Source organism: Anoplophora glabripennis, unplaced genomic scaffold (assembly GCF_000390285.2).
Source record: "Anoplophora glabripennis isolate ALB-LARVAE unplaced genomic scaffold, Agla_2.0 scaffold574, whole genome shotgun sequence".
NCBI lineage: Eukaryota > Metazoa > Arthropoda > Insecta > Coleoptera > Cerambycidae > Anoplophora > Anoplophora glabripennis.
The window spans coordinates 215,356-233,297 of NW_019416667.1; the positions used below are offsets into that span (position 1 = coordinate 215,356).

Below are 17,942 nucleotides of genomic sequence, written 5' to 3' on the forward strand. Positions count from 1 at the left end.
TAATATTAACGGTCGATAGAAGGAAGCACAAAAAACAAGCACTTGGGAAATTCTGGAAGGAAGCCTAAATAGTTAGTTGAAGATAGGCAGTTGAAGTGAGAACAGCGCGGAGTGAAAAGCAAGACGATCAGTGTAGTGTGAAAAATATAGAAGTGGAAAATTAAGTGTTTAACCGGTATTTGTTAGCAGGTAATATTCTTTAAGTACTTTGTTGTTATTTGTTCTATGTAATTTTGTGATTGTGATGGTTATAGATGTTTCATGATAGTAATTCTGTATATGTTTAGCCTTCATTGTCTTACGCTCAGGGGCGTATATTTCTCTAAGATAAAATTGTTACAATTATTATTATAGATTGCTCATTATTTATTACATGTTAAAATATGTATATTGTCGTGACTGCCCAGATATTACATTAACGACCTCTTTGTTTCACACTTAACTTGTTTTATCATTTGTTCTTTGATTTCTTGTGCTCACTTTATGTCATACGTCTATACGAGCCTTGTTGAGTTTACTAACATTTTCGCCCGTGCGGAACGAATCTGGATTAAGCTCGATTGCCTCCCGTATGGGACTCCAGTGTTATGAAGGATCTTCCGAAATCTCAACTATAGCTGGATTGCCTCCCGTATGGGACTCCAGTACCTTCCGGCTCTGCCGGCTAACTAACCCCAAACCTCTTCAGTTTTACTTGGAAGTGTGTATGACTAATATGAGGTAACAGATGACATTTAGTGACACATTAAATGAAACAGGTCTTATTTATCATTAGCAAAGGTTCTTAATGTATGCCTTTGGTTAGCGGTTGTTTTGTATTTATATTTGGGTGGTAAGAGCAACGATCGTGGGTATCTCTGCCATGCTCTTTCCCCACGGGAGCTCTAGGTGAGCCTGGCACTCTCATTTTATGTTAAATGGTTGTTGATGTTTTTGTTGTTCTTTATATTTGTCACATGTTTAATTTGAAGATATGTATAAGTATGTAAATAAAAGTTAGGTGTATTTACTGCTTTTGTTTTTGTATAATTAAACCATACATCCCCTCCACAAAGTTAGTAGCCAGCGCCTTCCGGTCATTAAAAAAATAAATACATACAACGTAGGTATTCCTTATGACGATCACATATTTTTGGCCACAACTACGTTTATATTTTTTTCGATCGAACCTAGGGTTGTTATACTACAACTCTTTATTTATATCAAGGAGTCAAATATTCATAAATATGCAATTAAAGATTTTTTCGATTAATGATATTCATAAATGATTTCTCTCGTCATAGTAATTTTAAGTGTGAAATTGGATCTAAAAGTTGTTACCCTATATTTTTTGTACATTATAAAACATTTTGATATAGATAAATAGAATAGTAGTAGACATCTCATTTCATAAAATAAAACGGTAATTTCCGTTTTCTTGATTTTAGTTATGTCAAAAGTTTAGCTCATAAGTTTTAGTTCCTTAGGTTATAGACTAAAATTCCGCAAATAGTTGATTACATAGTGACACAAAAATCGACTTTCGGGTCCAGAGGTCAGACCATGTTTATTATACGTCTTTTGGGTCGCTGAATCCGAATCCGAGGTCCATTCCATCACCCCAGGATTTTTCATAACTTCAAAAATACCGATATTCTGAACAATTAAACCATATAAACTTAAGACTCAAGCTTCCAACGCTAAATCCATTAACCAAATTCCATAAACGTTTAACCCAACGATATTCTAACCTAAAAAGCCCATGAACCTAAACCTCAATAACCCTATAACCCCATAACCAAGGGAATACGCAATCTGTATTATTACAAAAATCATATAACTGAGGACTCCTTGAAAACCTAAGTACTCAAAACCAAAAAATTCCCTTAACCCTATAACCCCATAACCCCGTAACTTCATAACCCCATAACCCCATAACTAATAAATCATAGGCAATCTATGTTATGTCGAAACGTTGCCGTGGTAGAGAATTTCTTAAAAACATATGCACTCAAACCCCAAAACCCCCATAACCCTACAATTCATAACCCCACAATTCCCTAACCACAATTTCATTATCTTGTACTTTATCCCATTCACCAAAGAAACGAGGGTTACAGTCGATCTAGTCTTTTTTATAACTTTAATTGGACCGTCAGCATTAGCATTACACGATGTACAACACGAGGTAGTTGCGTGATCATATTTGAAAAAAAAAAATATTTTGTAGGATAGACCGTACTATAAATTAATCAATAAAACTAAAATAAATAAATGAATGATTAATGTTAAGAATCTCTCTTGACTAGATTAAATGAAATGAAAATCCAAAGGATAACAATAGATAACCTGAAAAATTATATTACTAGAATGACTAGATCAAAAGACCGGACATGTGAAATGACTAGATCAATATATAGGATGCATTTTGGGTTTGAGTACTAGGGTTTTCAAGGAATCCTCAGCTATGTGATGTTTTGCAATAATACAGATTGCCTATGACTTATTCCCTTGGTTATGGGGTTGGGGTTATTTGGTTATAGGGTTATTGGGGCTTGGGTTCATGGGCTTTTTAGGTTGGGATATCACTGGGTAAAATGTTTATGGAATTTGGTTAAATGGATTTAGCGTTGGAAGCTTGAGTATTAAGGTTATATGGTTTCCACTTTCTTATAGTCTGACTCGGATGCGAGGAACCATGACATCAGAAAATGTATCTAAAAAAAATATGTTAAAAGACTTACCGCATACAAGTTGAATTAAATATTTATTGTAAATAAAAAAAAATTTGAAAAGCGATTATTTTGTGAACCATACCCCTGTTGAAAATTAGAGACTAGAATAAAACAAAAAATAAAATAAAAAACCTGTATATTGAAACAAATATTTAAAGTATGATCCGAGACTATTAAGGCTACAACTAATAATGCTATTGTCACTGCAGTACTTATTATTGTAGAGTACTTGCTATACATAAAAAATGTTATGGGAAATTTTGAAACAAGTTTGCTAGCGCTTCTTGAGGTGACATGAAAGAATTTTTCCGTGGATGTGATGGGTGGACAATCAAGATATTGTGCACAATTTTATGAAGAACAATTTGTGAAAAATATTCACGTTCAGTGAGGAATTAGAAAATAAGTCAAGCAAACTATACTGAGGATACTTCACGGGTGGACCAACACCAACGAGTCTTATATTGTAGCAGTATCAAATATCTACATTGAATGTTGGTTGCACATAAACGTCAACATGGGACAAAAAACAAACATCACATATTCTAGTTTGCTTGTTTGGTAGCTAACAAACCTATAGTAACGCGTTTTCAAAGTGTTTATATTAATAAAATTGCAGCTACTTCGTATAACGAAATCGGCAGTAAGTTTGATATGCGAGAAAAAAATTAGTTTTGGATTGACGTACACCGAAATCACGAAACATGAAGTCTTTGTAAGTTTATGTCATTTAAATTGTATTAAAAATAAGAGGAGATATTTTTCGAGTAAATGACATAATGTTACACATTGCTGTATTGAGTGATAATATATTTTCTATGCACCATCTCTTCTATAAATGGTCTAAATTATCCCAAACTCTACTAATCTTATGACAGTGCTAGCAATTTTGGGCATAAAAACTACAAGGTACCCTTAATACATCAGTTAAGCTAAAATTATAAATTCTTATGCTTGTGGAATTTTTAGGAGGGAAGTTGAGCAGGCTTGGGGGAAATGGAAATCGTAAGTGCCATAGTCACCTTTATATGTAGATAATTTCAACTACTTCTATTCGAATTTTATCGTTGGCTATAATTTTTTGAGAATACCAAAAGGTCTTGACATACTTACATTACATTTATAAGAATAACTTAGTGAAAGGATTTATTTCTTAAATTCCAGTCATCCTCAAAAGTTAAAGATTGTCATTGTTGGACTTTAGTTTGTACTGATTTGGTAATAAATTGAGTCTTACTTATTTGTAACTAATAGATACTTGCAAAATTTTGGTACGAGTATTAATAAAACAAAGAAATAAACATAGTAAATGTTCTGGATAGAACATTTAATAAAAATTAAAAGGTAACCGTATAGTCATCGAAAGGTCAAAAATATCATGGTCATTTGTAAAAAAATCTAAAAAAATGGCTATTTAGCTAAAGGTCAAAAAGTTGCATTTTTATAGAAGACCCTGCTTTGAGATAATAAAATGCAGGTTTTGGCTTAGGTGCATTTATGGATAAAAACATGATTCTTTTCATCTGGAGGTGAGTCCATAAAACTGCAATCCTTATGAAACTGTGTTCTGTTGGTAATCAAAATAATAGAATTTTTTGCTCTTTACTTTATTAAATTTTCTTGGTATATTTAACGTTCCAGTTCTTTTCGCACAATCTTATTAATAACTAATATTAAATATGTGGTATACAGTTTATATTCTAAAGAAAATCTGGAAGTTCAATCACCTCGTTAGCAGATAAATATTTATTACGGTCAGTTTATTCGTCATCATTACTTTACAAAGATTTATTTATTGATTTAATTAAATTAAAGATGGTTCTAAAATTTAATTGCAGACATAGTTAAAGATGTTTATTAGAAATGGAATAAAATATTAATGATTCCGAAATATTTCGAGAAAAAGCTGAATACTACGAAAGCATATAGTTCAACTTATTTCATTTGGTTGGTGAATGCACGTTAACAATTTGTTGAAGTACCCCGTGGAGATCTTTAGATTTCGGCTCTCATTTAGGTCGGTACAGTGTTGGCATTTTGCAAAAATTATTCGAGTTGGTTAAATGTAACTATTAATATAATTAACAATATTTATCTGCTTCTATTTTAAATTTATCTTGAAATTAAATTAGAATGTGAGCAACAATACAATTTACTATTAAAATGGAGGCTGCGACGAACGCATGGGAGTGGGGATAGGTACGGCAAGCCCATGATCGCCAAAGAAGTAGGTTGTCTACATATTGTGATCTGGAGTTGTCCAATTATGTTGCAGCATTTCAGAAGCGGGAATTTGATCTTCTAACTCAATATTAGTTACCTATTTGAATTATTATTAATCGTTTCAATAATGTCTGGGTGAGTAGAGATTTGCTAACATTATATATAAAACATTTTTCTCCAATTTAGCATATGTAAAAAAGAACTACAGAAACATTTCATTCGCCAACCTATGATTGCTGAAGCATCAACATATTTAATACTTATACAAATAAGCGCAATAATTAGCGGGGTAATAATTAATAATTATCTAATAATAATCAGATCTCTTGTAGATGCAATATGGTATTTAACGAAGCATGATAAGAAAAATAAAGAAACCTATATATTTTCGCTCTGTAAGCTACAGCATACAGTCATTATCAAAATTCTTCTGCAAACTTTAGTAGCGTGTTTCTATCAATTTTGTTTTATCTAGGTAGAAACTTTGATGTTTCAGCACATCTTGACATAAAACCATATTTACCTCCGCCGCCGGATGCACCACGGGGTTCCCGGAAGACGACCCCGGCAGAATGGCGCCAAGGACCAGGGACTTCTGCCAGCGACTACCAAGCTACCTACGACCGACTCCATACACAGGGACTCTCCAACGAACACTCACCCCGTCAACACGTCTTTTTCTGTACAACTTAGTTTTCAATAAAATACTTTATTATTACCGTTGAGAGAGCGTTTTATTCTTGCTGTACAGCGAAAGCAACCCTCAGTAATACTGATAATTTACCAGGATTTGAAAAGAAAATATAGTCCCAGAATATGGTTGTAAAAGATTAAATACCTACATTTTTTTGTCAGAAAGGGTTAAAGCTATCGACTTGGAAAAGAGATCTTTTTTGTATACTTTTTATTGAAGAAATTGTTTTTGCCAAGGAAACATATCGAGTAGGTTTATGTATGGAGATTTAGGGAAAGGAGGCGATAATAAATTATTAGTCGAAAGAACAACACCCTTAAGAAAGCAGGTCTGATGAAGAACAGGTTTAATTTATATTTAAGCATTCTGTTTTGTGGGACAGAGATTCAGAGATAGAGCAGTATATTGCTTTCTTACGAGAAGAAAACGATGTGGTTTTGCTTGCAGTAAAAAGGAACGCTTATGGAAAATACGTATATTGGCGGATGGGTAAAACTGCAAAAGAGGGGAGATAGACGTGGAACTGAGAAGGAAATTGAAAAGAGCGAGGACTGCCAGAAGGATTAGGGAAGAGGAATTTTATTAAAACTAGTGGAGCATTGTAAGTAGGAATACGAGGAAAAATCTGAAAAAAAATCTTCAAGGTAAAATGAAAAAGATGGAAAAAGCTGTGAGAAGATAAGAAAGCGCGTGGGGGATATCTATAAAATATATCAATACTTGTAGCGGAACAAACTACTACGGTAACCAAGTACGTATTGAATAACCTTTTCATTGAAGAGGTATTTCCCCTTCCTATCTATGGAAGTCCTCTAGGCTTATATCAAAACCGAGAAGGGAGTTGCAAAACGATAACGCTTATCGAGTGATATGCTTGCTAAATTCCAGGAAACTATAAGAGGCAGTCATTCCTCGCAGATTAAAGAGCGAAATAGAAAGAATGGGTGGATTGAATCCGATTCAACACGGCTTTAGAAGAAGTCTTCCTTAACAGATGGAGAAGAAGCTATAAATACCATTAAGGGAAGCGGAACTAGCAGAACAGTGCGTAACGTAAATAATGCTTTCAATATGGCAAATTGGCAGGTTATCATCAATAAGTGGACAAATGGAGGGATAGATGAACATCTGGTGACCAAAATCCAGAACTATCTAAGGGAAAGTAATCTGCAAATCTCAAATGCCGAGTTCCACATGGGTCTATTTTAGGACCTATGCTGTGGAACGTTTTATATGACGACATATTATGAATCGAGGTACAAAAAATTACCAGTAATATGAAGATGACCTGGCCGTTTTGGTATGAGGAAATATTGAAGCTTGACCCGATAAATCGATGGATTATTATCCATTATTATCACAGAAAGAAGAATTGATCTGAGATTAGAGGCGAAATATTTGGGTTTTACCATAGACAACCTTTCAAATTTTGGTCTGTACATACAACAGGTATGCAATAAAATGCAAAGGAGAGCACCGGCCTTATCAAGACTTCTGCCGTATATAGAAGGACCGTCTGAGAAAAAAACTCTTAACTAACCTCTTAACTAAAGGACATGTCTACAAGGGAGCTCATAAAGGATGTAAAGAAATGGTGCAAGAGGAAGCATGGGCAGAGGGCAATGAAACTACTTCACATTCCATTTTCTCACAGGTGACCTGCAGTTTCCGTACATATTTGAGGAGAATCGCGAAAAGATATACATCTAGGTGCATGTACTGCAAAGATAAATATATGGTTGAACACGCAATCTTCTCGTGCATAGATTAGAGGTTTTTACATATTTTAGTTTGGATAGTTTATCTGTTATACTACTTTATACACTAAAAAATAAAATGCATCTGTATCTTAATATTTGTGAGTATGAATATATTCTTATCTTTAAAACTGACATGAAGCACACAGTGACTCTCAAACTTTTACTGCTTCCCAATGACTAAATTGATGCCATTGGGAAAACAATAGGATTTCAGTAGGTTAATTTATTATATAAATGTACGACAAAAGAATAAAAAATTTCGTGAAATTCACTTGTTTGCCGAAATATATTTTTGATTAATTTTTTTTCCAAGAATTTTCTAGTAGGATATATGAATTTCTTTATTTATATAATATTGCCCAACAAAGTTAATTTTTAATTTAATGGAGTGGGTGTTGTAGTTATTGACAATTTACATGTTTTAATTAGACAAATTATTTTATTAATTTTGTTAATGGAAGTTTTGAAAAATATTAGTAAAATGGAGTGGGTGTTGTAGTTATTGACAATTTACATGTTTTAATTAGACAAATTATTTTATTACTTTTGTTAATGGAAGTTTTGAAAAATATTAGTAAAATAATAATTATTAAATTAATAAAATATTTATTTCTTAATGTTTTTCGGACATCATTCAGTACAATTTGTTCTATTATTTGAATACCACTGGATTATATGAATTATTTTCTCAAATCATAAATGTTATTAAAAGAATTATGATAACGTATTTAAAGTATACTTGAACTAATATTTGAATTATTATAGCAATCGGTAATTAAACAGATGACTGGGTAATAGGAAATTGTCAATTCATTCCATGTCAGAATTGTTGTTTGGTTCTAAGACACAACATTTTGTTCGTCATCGTTAGTGTTTAACTTTTCCAGATATATTATAGAAAATAAAATTATTTGCTAATTAAAATTAAAAAAATTGTTTAAACTGAAGATATTTGTTTTTTGGAATACATACCGATTCTATTCTATTTTTTACAGCTATAGTTTCTTATAACCGATAGCGTACATTGATTATTTTTTCTGTTCTTACTCTTCTATATTTCTTTAGAGGCGTCAATTTCCAAAAATATTCCTGTATTGAATTCGGATTAATTAATACAAGGTATATTGCATATTAAAATATAATTTTCAAATTTAAATAAAATCGTATAACAAAGAAGAAAAGCAAGGTTTAATTTAAATGAGTTTTCTAGAAAAGATATTTCAATCACCTCTTTGTTACCAATCGTATATCGTTATTAAAATTACTAATTGCAGGCAAAATATATAGTCAGTGAAGAATCTCTTAAAAAATAATTTTGAATTTATGGCGAGCTAATTAATCTTATGTCGCTTAAATTCCAATAAATTTAGGTACTGTTGGTTGCACACATAATAATTTATAATGAATACCGTGGCAGTTTTGATAATGATTAAATAAAAATCTACGATTGACAAATTTGTTCATGTTTCTATATTCAAAATTTCTAATATCTTGTTTTCCATTTAACCTATTACTTTTTATGTGTTCTACATTCGTACTACTAATTATGTCAGCATTGTTTCCTTCATTATATGCAGTTCATAGGTCTCCAATTATTTCAATTCAATTTCCTGCTCAAATGAAAGCTAAAATTTCTTAATCTTAAATATTAGCAAGTTCTAAGTTAGTATAGTAGTAAGAGAATAAAAATTTTTCAATATATTCATTGGAATTCACAACGTTTCAATATATTTACTTTTTTTTAATTTCCCAATGCTACATTGCTAAAGTCATCTAAGTTAGCTTGAAAATAGCTTCCTTTTTTTCTATAATAGAATTTATAGAGAAGGGGGTTAAACATCATGAAGGTGGCCTTTGGCATGGAAAAAATCTACTCTATTGCTGTTACTTGTCGCTGCAGTTTTTCCTGAAGTAATGAAAGTTTATTTAAAAGCGTTTACGATTGCAAAATTATGAAAAACTTCAATTTTTCAATTAGAAAATCACTCTATTATCTAAATGCAATACCTCTTCTAATTCTTATGATATTTGATTCAGATTCTGATTGTTGATACGTTTTTGTAAATTTGACTTAATCAGGGGAGTTTTCTTGATCTTTAGGTTTAAATATAAGAAAACAAATAAAAATTATATATTGTAATAAAAAACGATGCTGGAATCTGCTTCCCTCAGGTTTTGTGACACATTGTGCATGCTGCCGTTACGGACTGTTACGAAACACATTTTTCTTTAAACCTATGCGTGTGTCAGAAGTGATACCTACTAATATGAATCATAGAAGAACTACGATGCTCAAATAATTGATATTAATCTTCTTTCCAGTCGATCGAATTATTCCACTGTTTGAAAATCACTGAAACGTGATATATTTTCTTAAGTCGTAAATTATATAAAAAATGTATGGTGATAATGTAATTAAATTATACAATTCAATTAATATTCAAATTAATGAAGCAATTATTATCCAATCAGTTGACTGGATAATAGGAAAAAGTCAATTCATTCTATTTCACGATTCCTGAGTTGTTAGATACAATCGTGATATAATTTGATTAATATATGTATTGTTGGTTGCGTACATAATTGTAATTGATACTGTCGTCTTTTCTTAAGGTAGCTTTTATTTTTCAAAGAAATATAAAAATGATAATTAAATAAAAAGAAGAATATGCTTAAGCTTCTATACTAAGTCATTCATTATCCAAAATTTCTAATATCATCTTTTCCATTTTACCCATTGCTTCTTTAACCTGCTCAGCGTTTATACTACTAATTAGGTTAGTAACGCTTCCTTCATTATATGCAGCTATTAGCTCTTTCAACGTGTCGTATAAATCGACTACTTCTTCAACTGACTCCTAAAATTAATAAATTATTTATAATTTTCAGCTTAACCTAAAATCTTAAGTTTTTGTATTTTAGAACTGTTGTTATATGTATATACTTGTTTAAAAATAAAGGAATACAAAATTCAAGATTTATATAATAGTACATAAAGTATAACAATTTTGAGAAACACTAGATAATTATGAAACTCTATATATTATATACTTACTTCCAAACATGTAGAATTAATAACCAAGTTACTGTCAATGTCATTTGGTAAAATTGAATTTAGTGCATATTGAACTATAGGGCTTATTAGAGATGACGTGCACTCTTTTTCATAGTCCATCCACATGAAAATTATTTTTTCTAACGTATTTATAATTGTAGACAGTATTTCGCTGAAACTATCATTTTTCCAAAATTTGGTAATGTACGACTAAAAATTATTAGTTTATTGGTATAAGTAAATTTAAAAGTAGGTACATGTATTCATGTATACACTCACTAAACAATAATTACAATATTTATTTTTAAGTTGAAGCGTAGTGTTTACCAGGTCTAAGATTACAATACATTTCTTCATTGGCAACCTACTTTAAAACATGTTTAAAGTTATTTATGCAAGCGAGAAATTCAAGAAAACGATCTTTGATAAACAGTATATAAGTTTATGTAAGTACTTACCTTTGATACAGCAGAAAAATAAAGTTGATAAGTAAAGGAAGTTTAAAGACCAATAATTATTGACGATAGGCATTTGAAAATAAGGTAAAATTAAAAAAAATCATCAAAATCGGACCTCTAGAAGGTGAGATATTAAAAATTTTTAAACGCATCGCGGTTTTGAACTCACTGATTTAATTTCGAGCAGGCCGAAGCGGCCGCGCTCTCTGCTTGCCTCACCACCACCACCCGTACGATTTTATTGAATTTCTCGCTTGCATAAATAACTTTAAACATGTTTTAAAGTAGGTTGCCAATGAAGAAAAGTATTGTAATCTTAGACATGGTAGTACACGGAATACCAAAGGTATTTTTCGAAAAATTAACCCGGATGTCCCAGTACATTTAGTGTAAATGACGGTTAACTTTGATTGGTTATAACTACATACCAATCGATCTGTTTTTTTTTTTAAAGAAGCGTCTTTCCAAGAACTTTTAAAACCTATTTTAAAAAATTTGATTAGGTTGAATATTCACAAAGTTATTCTAATTGTTTATAAGTACAAAAAAATCGACCAATGTTTAAACAAGCGCCAGAGCTCTCCAATTTTTCAAAAAAAGTTTGAAAGCCTGAGAGCCCTTATATATGTGATTAAATTTTCAAGGATCTAAGGTCCTTGGTTTTTGCTGTACAAAATTTTGAACATTTGCAATTTTTTTTTCAAAATCTGGATGGCAAAATTATTATGCAAAATCTATCTAACCGATTTTGATGAAATTTGGTGTGATGATTCTACATAATATGAAGTTTTCTTGAGCCAAGTATAAAGGTCCTATACCCAATTTAAATACCCCAAAAAAATTCCCTAAAAAGTATTGTTTTTTAACCCCATTCTTGCGATTATTTCGATTTTTACCAAATCGCGATTTGTAACTAGTCTTGTTTTGTAAAAAATTTAATTACAAACATTTTTTTGCTTTTCCATTTTCGCCTAAAATCAACTCTTGAAAAGATACATAATTAAATAGGAAGAAAAATATGCCATTTTTCTATTTTTTTTTAACATATTGTGCCGCCAAAAGTTAAGCCCATGTTTTTTTATGCGCATAGAAAAATTTTCATTTCTAGTGATATTTGAAAGCCAAAAAGCCAAAAATTCACCCAAATATGGCTTTTTGAATCAGATACCGTCTGGACTGTCAACAACGAACGTCATTATTAGAAAATCATTTGCAGTGACGTCCATTGCTGACAGCGAGAAGGAATTTCTGCCGGCAAGAACGCCAGCAGAATTCTTAAAAAACATAACTTAAAGCTAAAAAATATACTAGTGGGAGATCAACCTTTATTCGGTTTCAAAATACAGACCTAATCAAATTTAAATTTGCAAACTAAATAAAAAGTTATAGTAAAGAAAATGTCATGGTGGTTCTGTTGTATGTGACCGGACTGTAAATCTCATCCAGATTTTTATTTCTGAGAGCTACTTACATAATATTTTACCCTTTTTTTTACCTTTTTATAAAAAATAATAAAGACTAAAGCTTTAGGAAATTTTCTTGTCATTTGAAAGAAATATACATATAAAAAAAATTTGACAGTTTCATTTCGAAGATGTGAATTAAACTTTGTTGTTATTAAATGTGTATTTATTACCTTTTGTTTGAATTCCCCTTTTTGTAGAATTATAATGCACGTATCATATATACATCTCATATATTTGATTTGGTAGTTTGCACACTATTTTGTTTTTTTTCTTGCACATAGTCAAGATTGCCATGGAACCACTGCGTGAGGATACTTTCCGCTGTTAAATTTACTAAACAAATCTTTTAATACTCTATTAAGAAAAAAAATATTATAATCAAGTTTTTCTCACAATATCTGATGGTATTAATTTCGTTCATTATTTTCTGCATTAGGTTAGGTACATAGATTATTAGATATTTTTTCTTTACTTGATATTTCAGAATGTTCTATGGAAAGAACAACACGAAAGTCAAATAAGAACTACCTGCAGATCATATATATTGTACGAGTACTTATATCATAGATTCCTGCACAAGAAAAAAAAACATTATTTAGAACACGATGGTGTTATTATAAAACACCTTTTATAGCATTGTAATTTTGTCTTAATAAAATATACAGGGTGATTCAGACATAATGTCATTAATTTTAAGAGCAGATAGATAAAAATTAGTATAATACGATGGCGTGATTAAAACAAAAATTAAATGCGTATTTAAGCAGAAAAAATATTTTCAAATCATTATTTAACCCCCTTTTCAGGCTGTTACTGACCGGCTGACGTCAGCCGGTTATTCACAATTTGCGCACGGCTACGATATGAACAAGGCGCCCTAGATGCAATATTGAAGTTACAAAACTCCAAGAGTTCAAGTAATTTAAATTTCATTTCATAACCATTTCAATTTCATTACGGAAATAATGACATAAAAAACCAACACTCACTAGATAAATTATAAAGAGAGGGTGAAATGTATGTAACATTTAAATATAGACTGTAAGTAATAGAAAATAAAAAAACAATCGGACGGAGACAAATAAACAACTCGGTACGTGTTTCCGACCTGGGATAACCTGTGTCTAGGTCACTGACCTTCTATCTAACCCACTTTTGATTTGCACGTACACTCTAGTCTAGGAGCCAGATAGGGTGCCGTGACCAACCAGAGTGCAACGGCTGCAAACAAATTAAATGTTTAAATGGCTGTAAAAAGTTTATTTGTATAGCTAGTAACGGAACCCTATCTGGCTCCTAGACTAATACGAACTGTAGTAGGATAGTAATCCATCCAAAGTAGAGCAAAAAGTTGTCGGTCTTTTATCAAAGGAAAATCGTGTCACCAAATTGAATGTAATGAATAGGGATGATTGTTTTCGAATGTACGGTTATTACAATTTATCATTTTTAATATTATTAACGATTTCACGTTTTATTATTTAAAGGTCAAAGGTCAAAAAGGTCAAAAAATGCCAGCACGAGTAAAACAGCGTTCATTCGTCCAGCGCACTTTGTTTTAAGAAAGTTAGGGTCTGCTGCACTTCGATTTAGGAACCAACTGCAAAATTCAAGACGATTGGGGAAATCAGCTGGTTCTAAAGCTTGAAATTTTTGAAAATGGTACGGGTTGAGTGAATTCTCGCACAATATCCGCCAAACTTTGGTTTGTGATATCTCCAGTTGCCTTGAAATTGTTCTTGTGGAAATAGTAGGCTGCTCCTCGACTAAATTTAAAACAGCCTCTATCACATTTAAGTCATTTTGTCGATGTCCTGCATGTTTGCTGCGCGATATGGTATGATAGATGCAGTTGGAAAAATGCGGGAGATATGGAAGGTGGTAGATTTGAATTAACGCTTTAAATTGTTAATGATTTTGTAACCGTGTGTAGTGTATTTTGTATATACGGGTATTTAGTAGTGTGCCAACTTTTTTTATTTGATAAAATACGTTGTGCCTACAAACAGGTAACTACCTCTGCTTTATTTATTTTCTTTTAACGAAAGTTGACTTCGAGAAGTCGGACTTGTTAAAACATTCTGCACTACGTTAATACAATTGTTAAAATTATTTATAATAAAATGCAGCATAGTCCTTTATTTACTTGCATACGTTTAACGCGGAACCCACAGTAAATGTGAACCACATATTATGACGTGACCTTGGCAACGCTGTTCGCTTCAGCTGACGACCGATTCATGATATTACGTTACAAAATTCTCGGAGCATCCGGGCAGAGAACAGACTTATCTGTTCTCTGATCCGGGCATCTAGCAGGGCCGCCCTCGTAGCGGGAGTTATGGGATGATTTCATTCATTTTTGAAAGTCGAGTAAAAAATTTTTTTTCCGATTTTTATTTCCGTCTTTATTAAGCCTTCCGAATACGTGGTTAAAATTAATGACATTATGACTGAATCACCCTGTATAAAGATATGTTTAGTAAATGTAATGGCGGAAAAACATAAATATATTATATTCCATAGCAATCTTCACATTATCCATAGAAGAGGGTCAATAAATAAATCAAAATACATAGCTTATAAACCATTGTTGTGTGAATGACTCTATACATACTAGATTTAGTTCACAAGCAATTTAAAGAGACACTAGAGCAAACAGAATTGCACAACAATTAAGACCAAACAAGCATGGATCATCATCTTCAGTATCACCATCACCACCAGTGGAACAAAGACTAATCTACCCCTTTTGCATTTTTTTAAGAATTAAGTGTACTTTGTGCTATTAAAATTTGAAAATGACGATACGAGGCTAATTACTCACATAAATAAATAAACTATTTCATATGCAACAATTGTCTACTTTTTATATATGTACACGCAATATCAGTTTACTCCCTAGATGAATATAATACAATTTAATACAATAGTATATTTGTAATATTTTACTTGTACGTATATTGTAATATAAAAAGTGTATAATTAGTAATATGTTGGTTAAAAAAAGTTATTCCTTTCTCTCTTTTGTTTTGCTCCTTTACACACATACTTACCGGAGAATTATGCAATTCTAAGCTCAGTGCTACGTCATCCACTGAAATTTGTGAAAAATCTGGTGAAATGTTGATATTCAAACACAAGTCAAGTATTACTTGTGATACAGCCAAACTAAAAAATAATATATTTATCTTAATTAGGGCTTGATTAAGACATCTAAGGTAACGGACGTGACATCCTTTGAAGCTACATATAGATACAGCTCAGGACAATACAAAGTTTCCGTTCTAAACTGCTTTAGGTCAAAAATTTTTTTAGCACAACTGCACGTATTAAAATAGTAGACATATCTCAAATTAAATTAACTCTGCCATTTTGAATATTGTTCTAATTATTGATTATCTAACATACTGACAATTTTGTAAATAAGTATCGGAATAATTAGTATGAAAATCACATTATTTGTAATTTTATGGAAGAACGTAGAATTATACCACTTACTTGATTTTTCCGTCCCCATAAATAGGTATTTCATCGATTAAACCAATATCCGCATCATAATTTGTAGAAATTCCAAGTTGATCAAATAGAAGATTTACACATAGATCAATTATATTATTTTCGTTTGAAGGATCAGCATCATTTGCACTTATTCCTGCAATATCTAATGTCTGAAATCCGTATACCTGAGCATTTTTGAAATTTATTGATCCAGTCCTACAATCAGCAAAGATAAGATTGTTATTATGTAGTTATTTTTGGGTCATTGCAAGTATAAAAATAATGTTTTCATTGTCCTCTTTAGATCAAGTTCAAGTAGTCTAGGAGAAGTTTTTACTGTTCCTCTATCACTATCTACCTTACTTTATTAACTTTTATTTTTTTTAAATATATAGTATTCATATTTGGAAAGTATATTGTTTGACTTAGCTTAACTTACTAATTAGCTTAAAATAAAGTAAAAATAGGAGAGCCAATAACAAAATACACATTTTAAAGAAATTTTGTATAAAGTTAGTTATATTATTAATACCTACTTTTGAAATAGTCATTTTAAAATTTTATATATAATTTTGTTTTATTGATATTTATTAACTACATGTGCAAGAAGGTCACTTGAAAAAGTAATCCTAAGTAAACCATGGACATACCAAGGTCGTTCCAATTTCTCTGTTGGTCTTTGTCAGGAGTGATGTTAGAACAATAAGAATACAAGATATTTCTTTGAAAAATTACATTAGTTTTATTTCTAGTACATTCAAATAGTATTTAACAGTCAGATGCAGCCGCATTTGATTTGAAACAATGAATTTTCAACCTTATGTAATAATTATATCGGAATGCATATGCATTTGACTGTTGGAAACTGTTTTGGATTGCTCTAGGAGCAAAGCTATTATTTATCAATTTCAATATCACAGGTATTTGTATTTGTATTACCTAATAATTTTGTTGGTATAATTCAATGCTAGTTGGGATAGAGTAGAGTGGGTTTCCTGCAATATAATCAGTTCACCTTGTCTATGAGGTTATATATCTTTTGCATACCTAGATTTTCAGTGTCAAAGTACACTGTTTGATTTCATTTGAAGTAATACTTATAAAAATGCTTACGAAATGTTTTTGAGGTCCACTGGAATGGTCCAGGTATCATTTTCTGGTACTAAGGTGACACTTTCCAATCGTTTTAAGTTAATTAGCACAAGTCTAAGTCCAAGTTTCAAGATTGCTGCAAGAGAAACATAATTTATAAGTTTTAATTAGAGTTTAAAATAAAGTTATAGTAAGCGATGAAACAAATCTTGGATTAGTTAAATATTATAGTTATATTTTTATATACTTTATGTTAGATATTTGTAACCGTGGCACAAAACTCGCAATAATGATAGAGATAGTAATGCTTAAAACAACTCCTCTTGCGCAACTTCAGTAAAATTAGCTCTGTTCTTGTCTAATACATCGTAATGGCCAGCATCGTATAATATATGATGCATTGTCCGAAAAATTGTACCCCCTACCGTTAATCTACTGTTATTAATATAAATATACTTACGAGCTAAATTTAATTTATCTGCATTTATGTTCTCCACCACCAATGCAGAGGCAAGCACTAAAAATAGTAGTGACAGTCGCATGTTATTTATTGTAACGCACAGTTTAATTAATACGTTTCTCTTGAAGAATTATCGACGAAATGGGTAATAAATAAAACAATTAGGTACATTATTATCTCAAGAGCATTTTTTATATGAAACATGTTTGTAATCTGATTTTGTTGATAAAAGAATCCAATATCAAAATATATCAGTATTGTTTAACATAACGTTTGAACCTTCTAATTCAGGTGTTAGTTGAAACTGATAAAGATAAATTGGATAAAATTGTTATAAACAAAAATAATTTATTCCAACAATTTCCTTTATTTTAAGTAAAATATACATTCTCAATTATTTTTCGCTATTCAACCCTTTAATTCTAAATAACTTATCCTTCTTTTCTATTCCTATATCCTATATCCAACTACCTTGTTTATATAAAATGTTTATAAAATTATGAACAATCAGTCTATTCA

The 17,942-nt window shown here is 31.1% G+C and overlaps 1 protein-coding gene across 1 annotated transcript; it reads right to left on the minus strand.

The window, feature by feature from the left end:
* Positions 1–9,994: 9,994 nt before the first annotated feature.
* LOC108913056 lies at positions 9,995–17,566 on the minus strand. The gene is made up of 6 exons (XM_018718521.1): positions 17,424–17,566; positions 16,985–17,099; positions 15,872–16,087; positions 15,427–15,541; positions 10,447–10,656; positions 9,995–10,249 (listed from the first exon to the last, which is right to left on the minus strand). Exons 1-6 carry the CDS (start codon positions 17,503–17,505, stop codon positions 10,082–10,084), a joined length of 906 nt encoding a protein of 301 aa, XP_018574037.1. The 5' UTR covers positions 17,506–17,566; the 3' UTR covers positions 9,995–10,081.
* Positions 17,567–17,942: the final 376 nt, after the last annotated feature.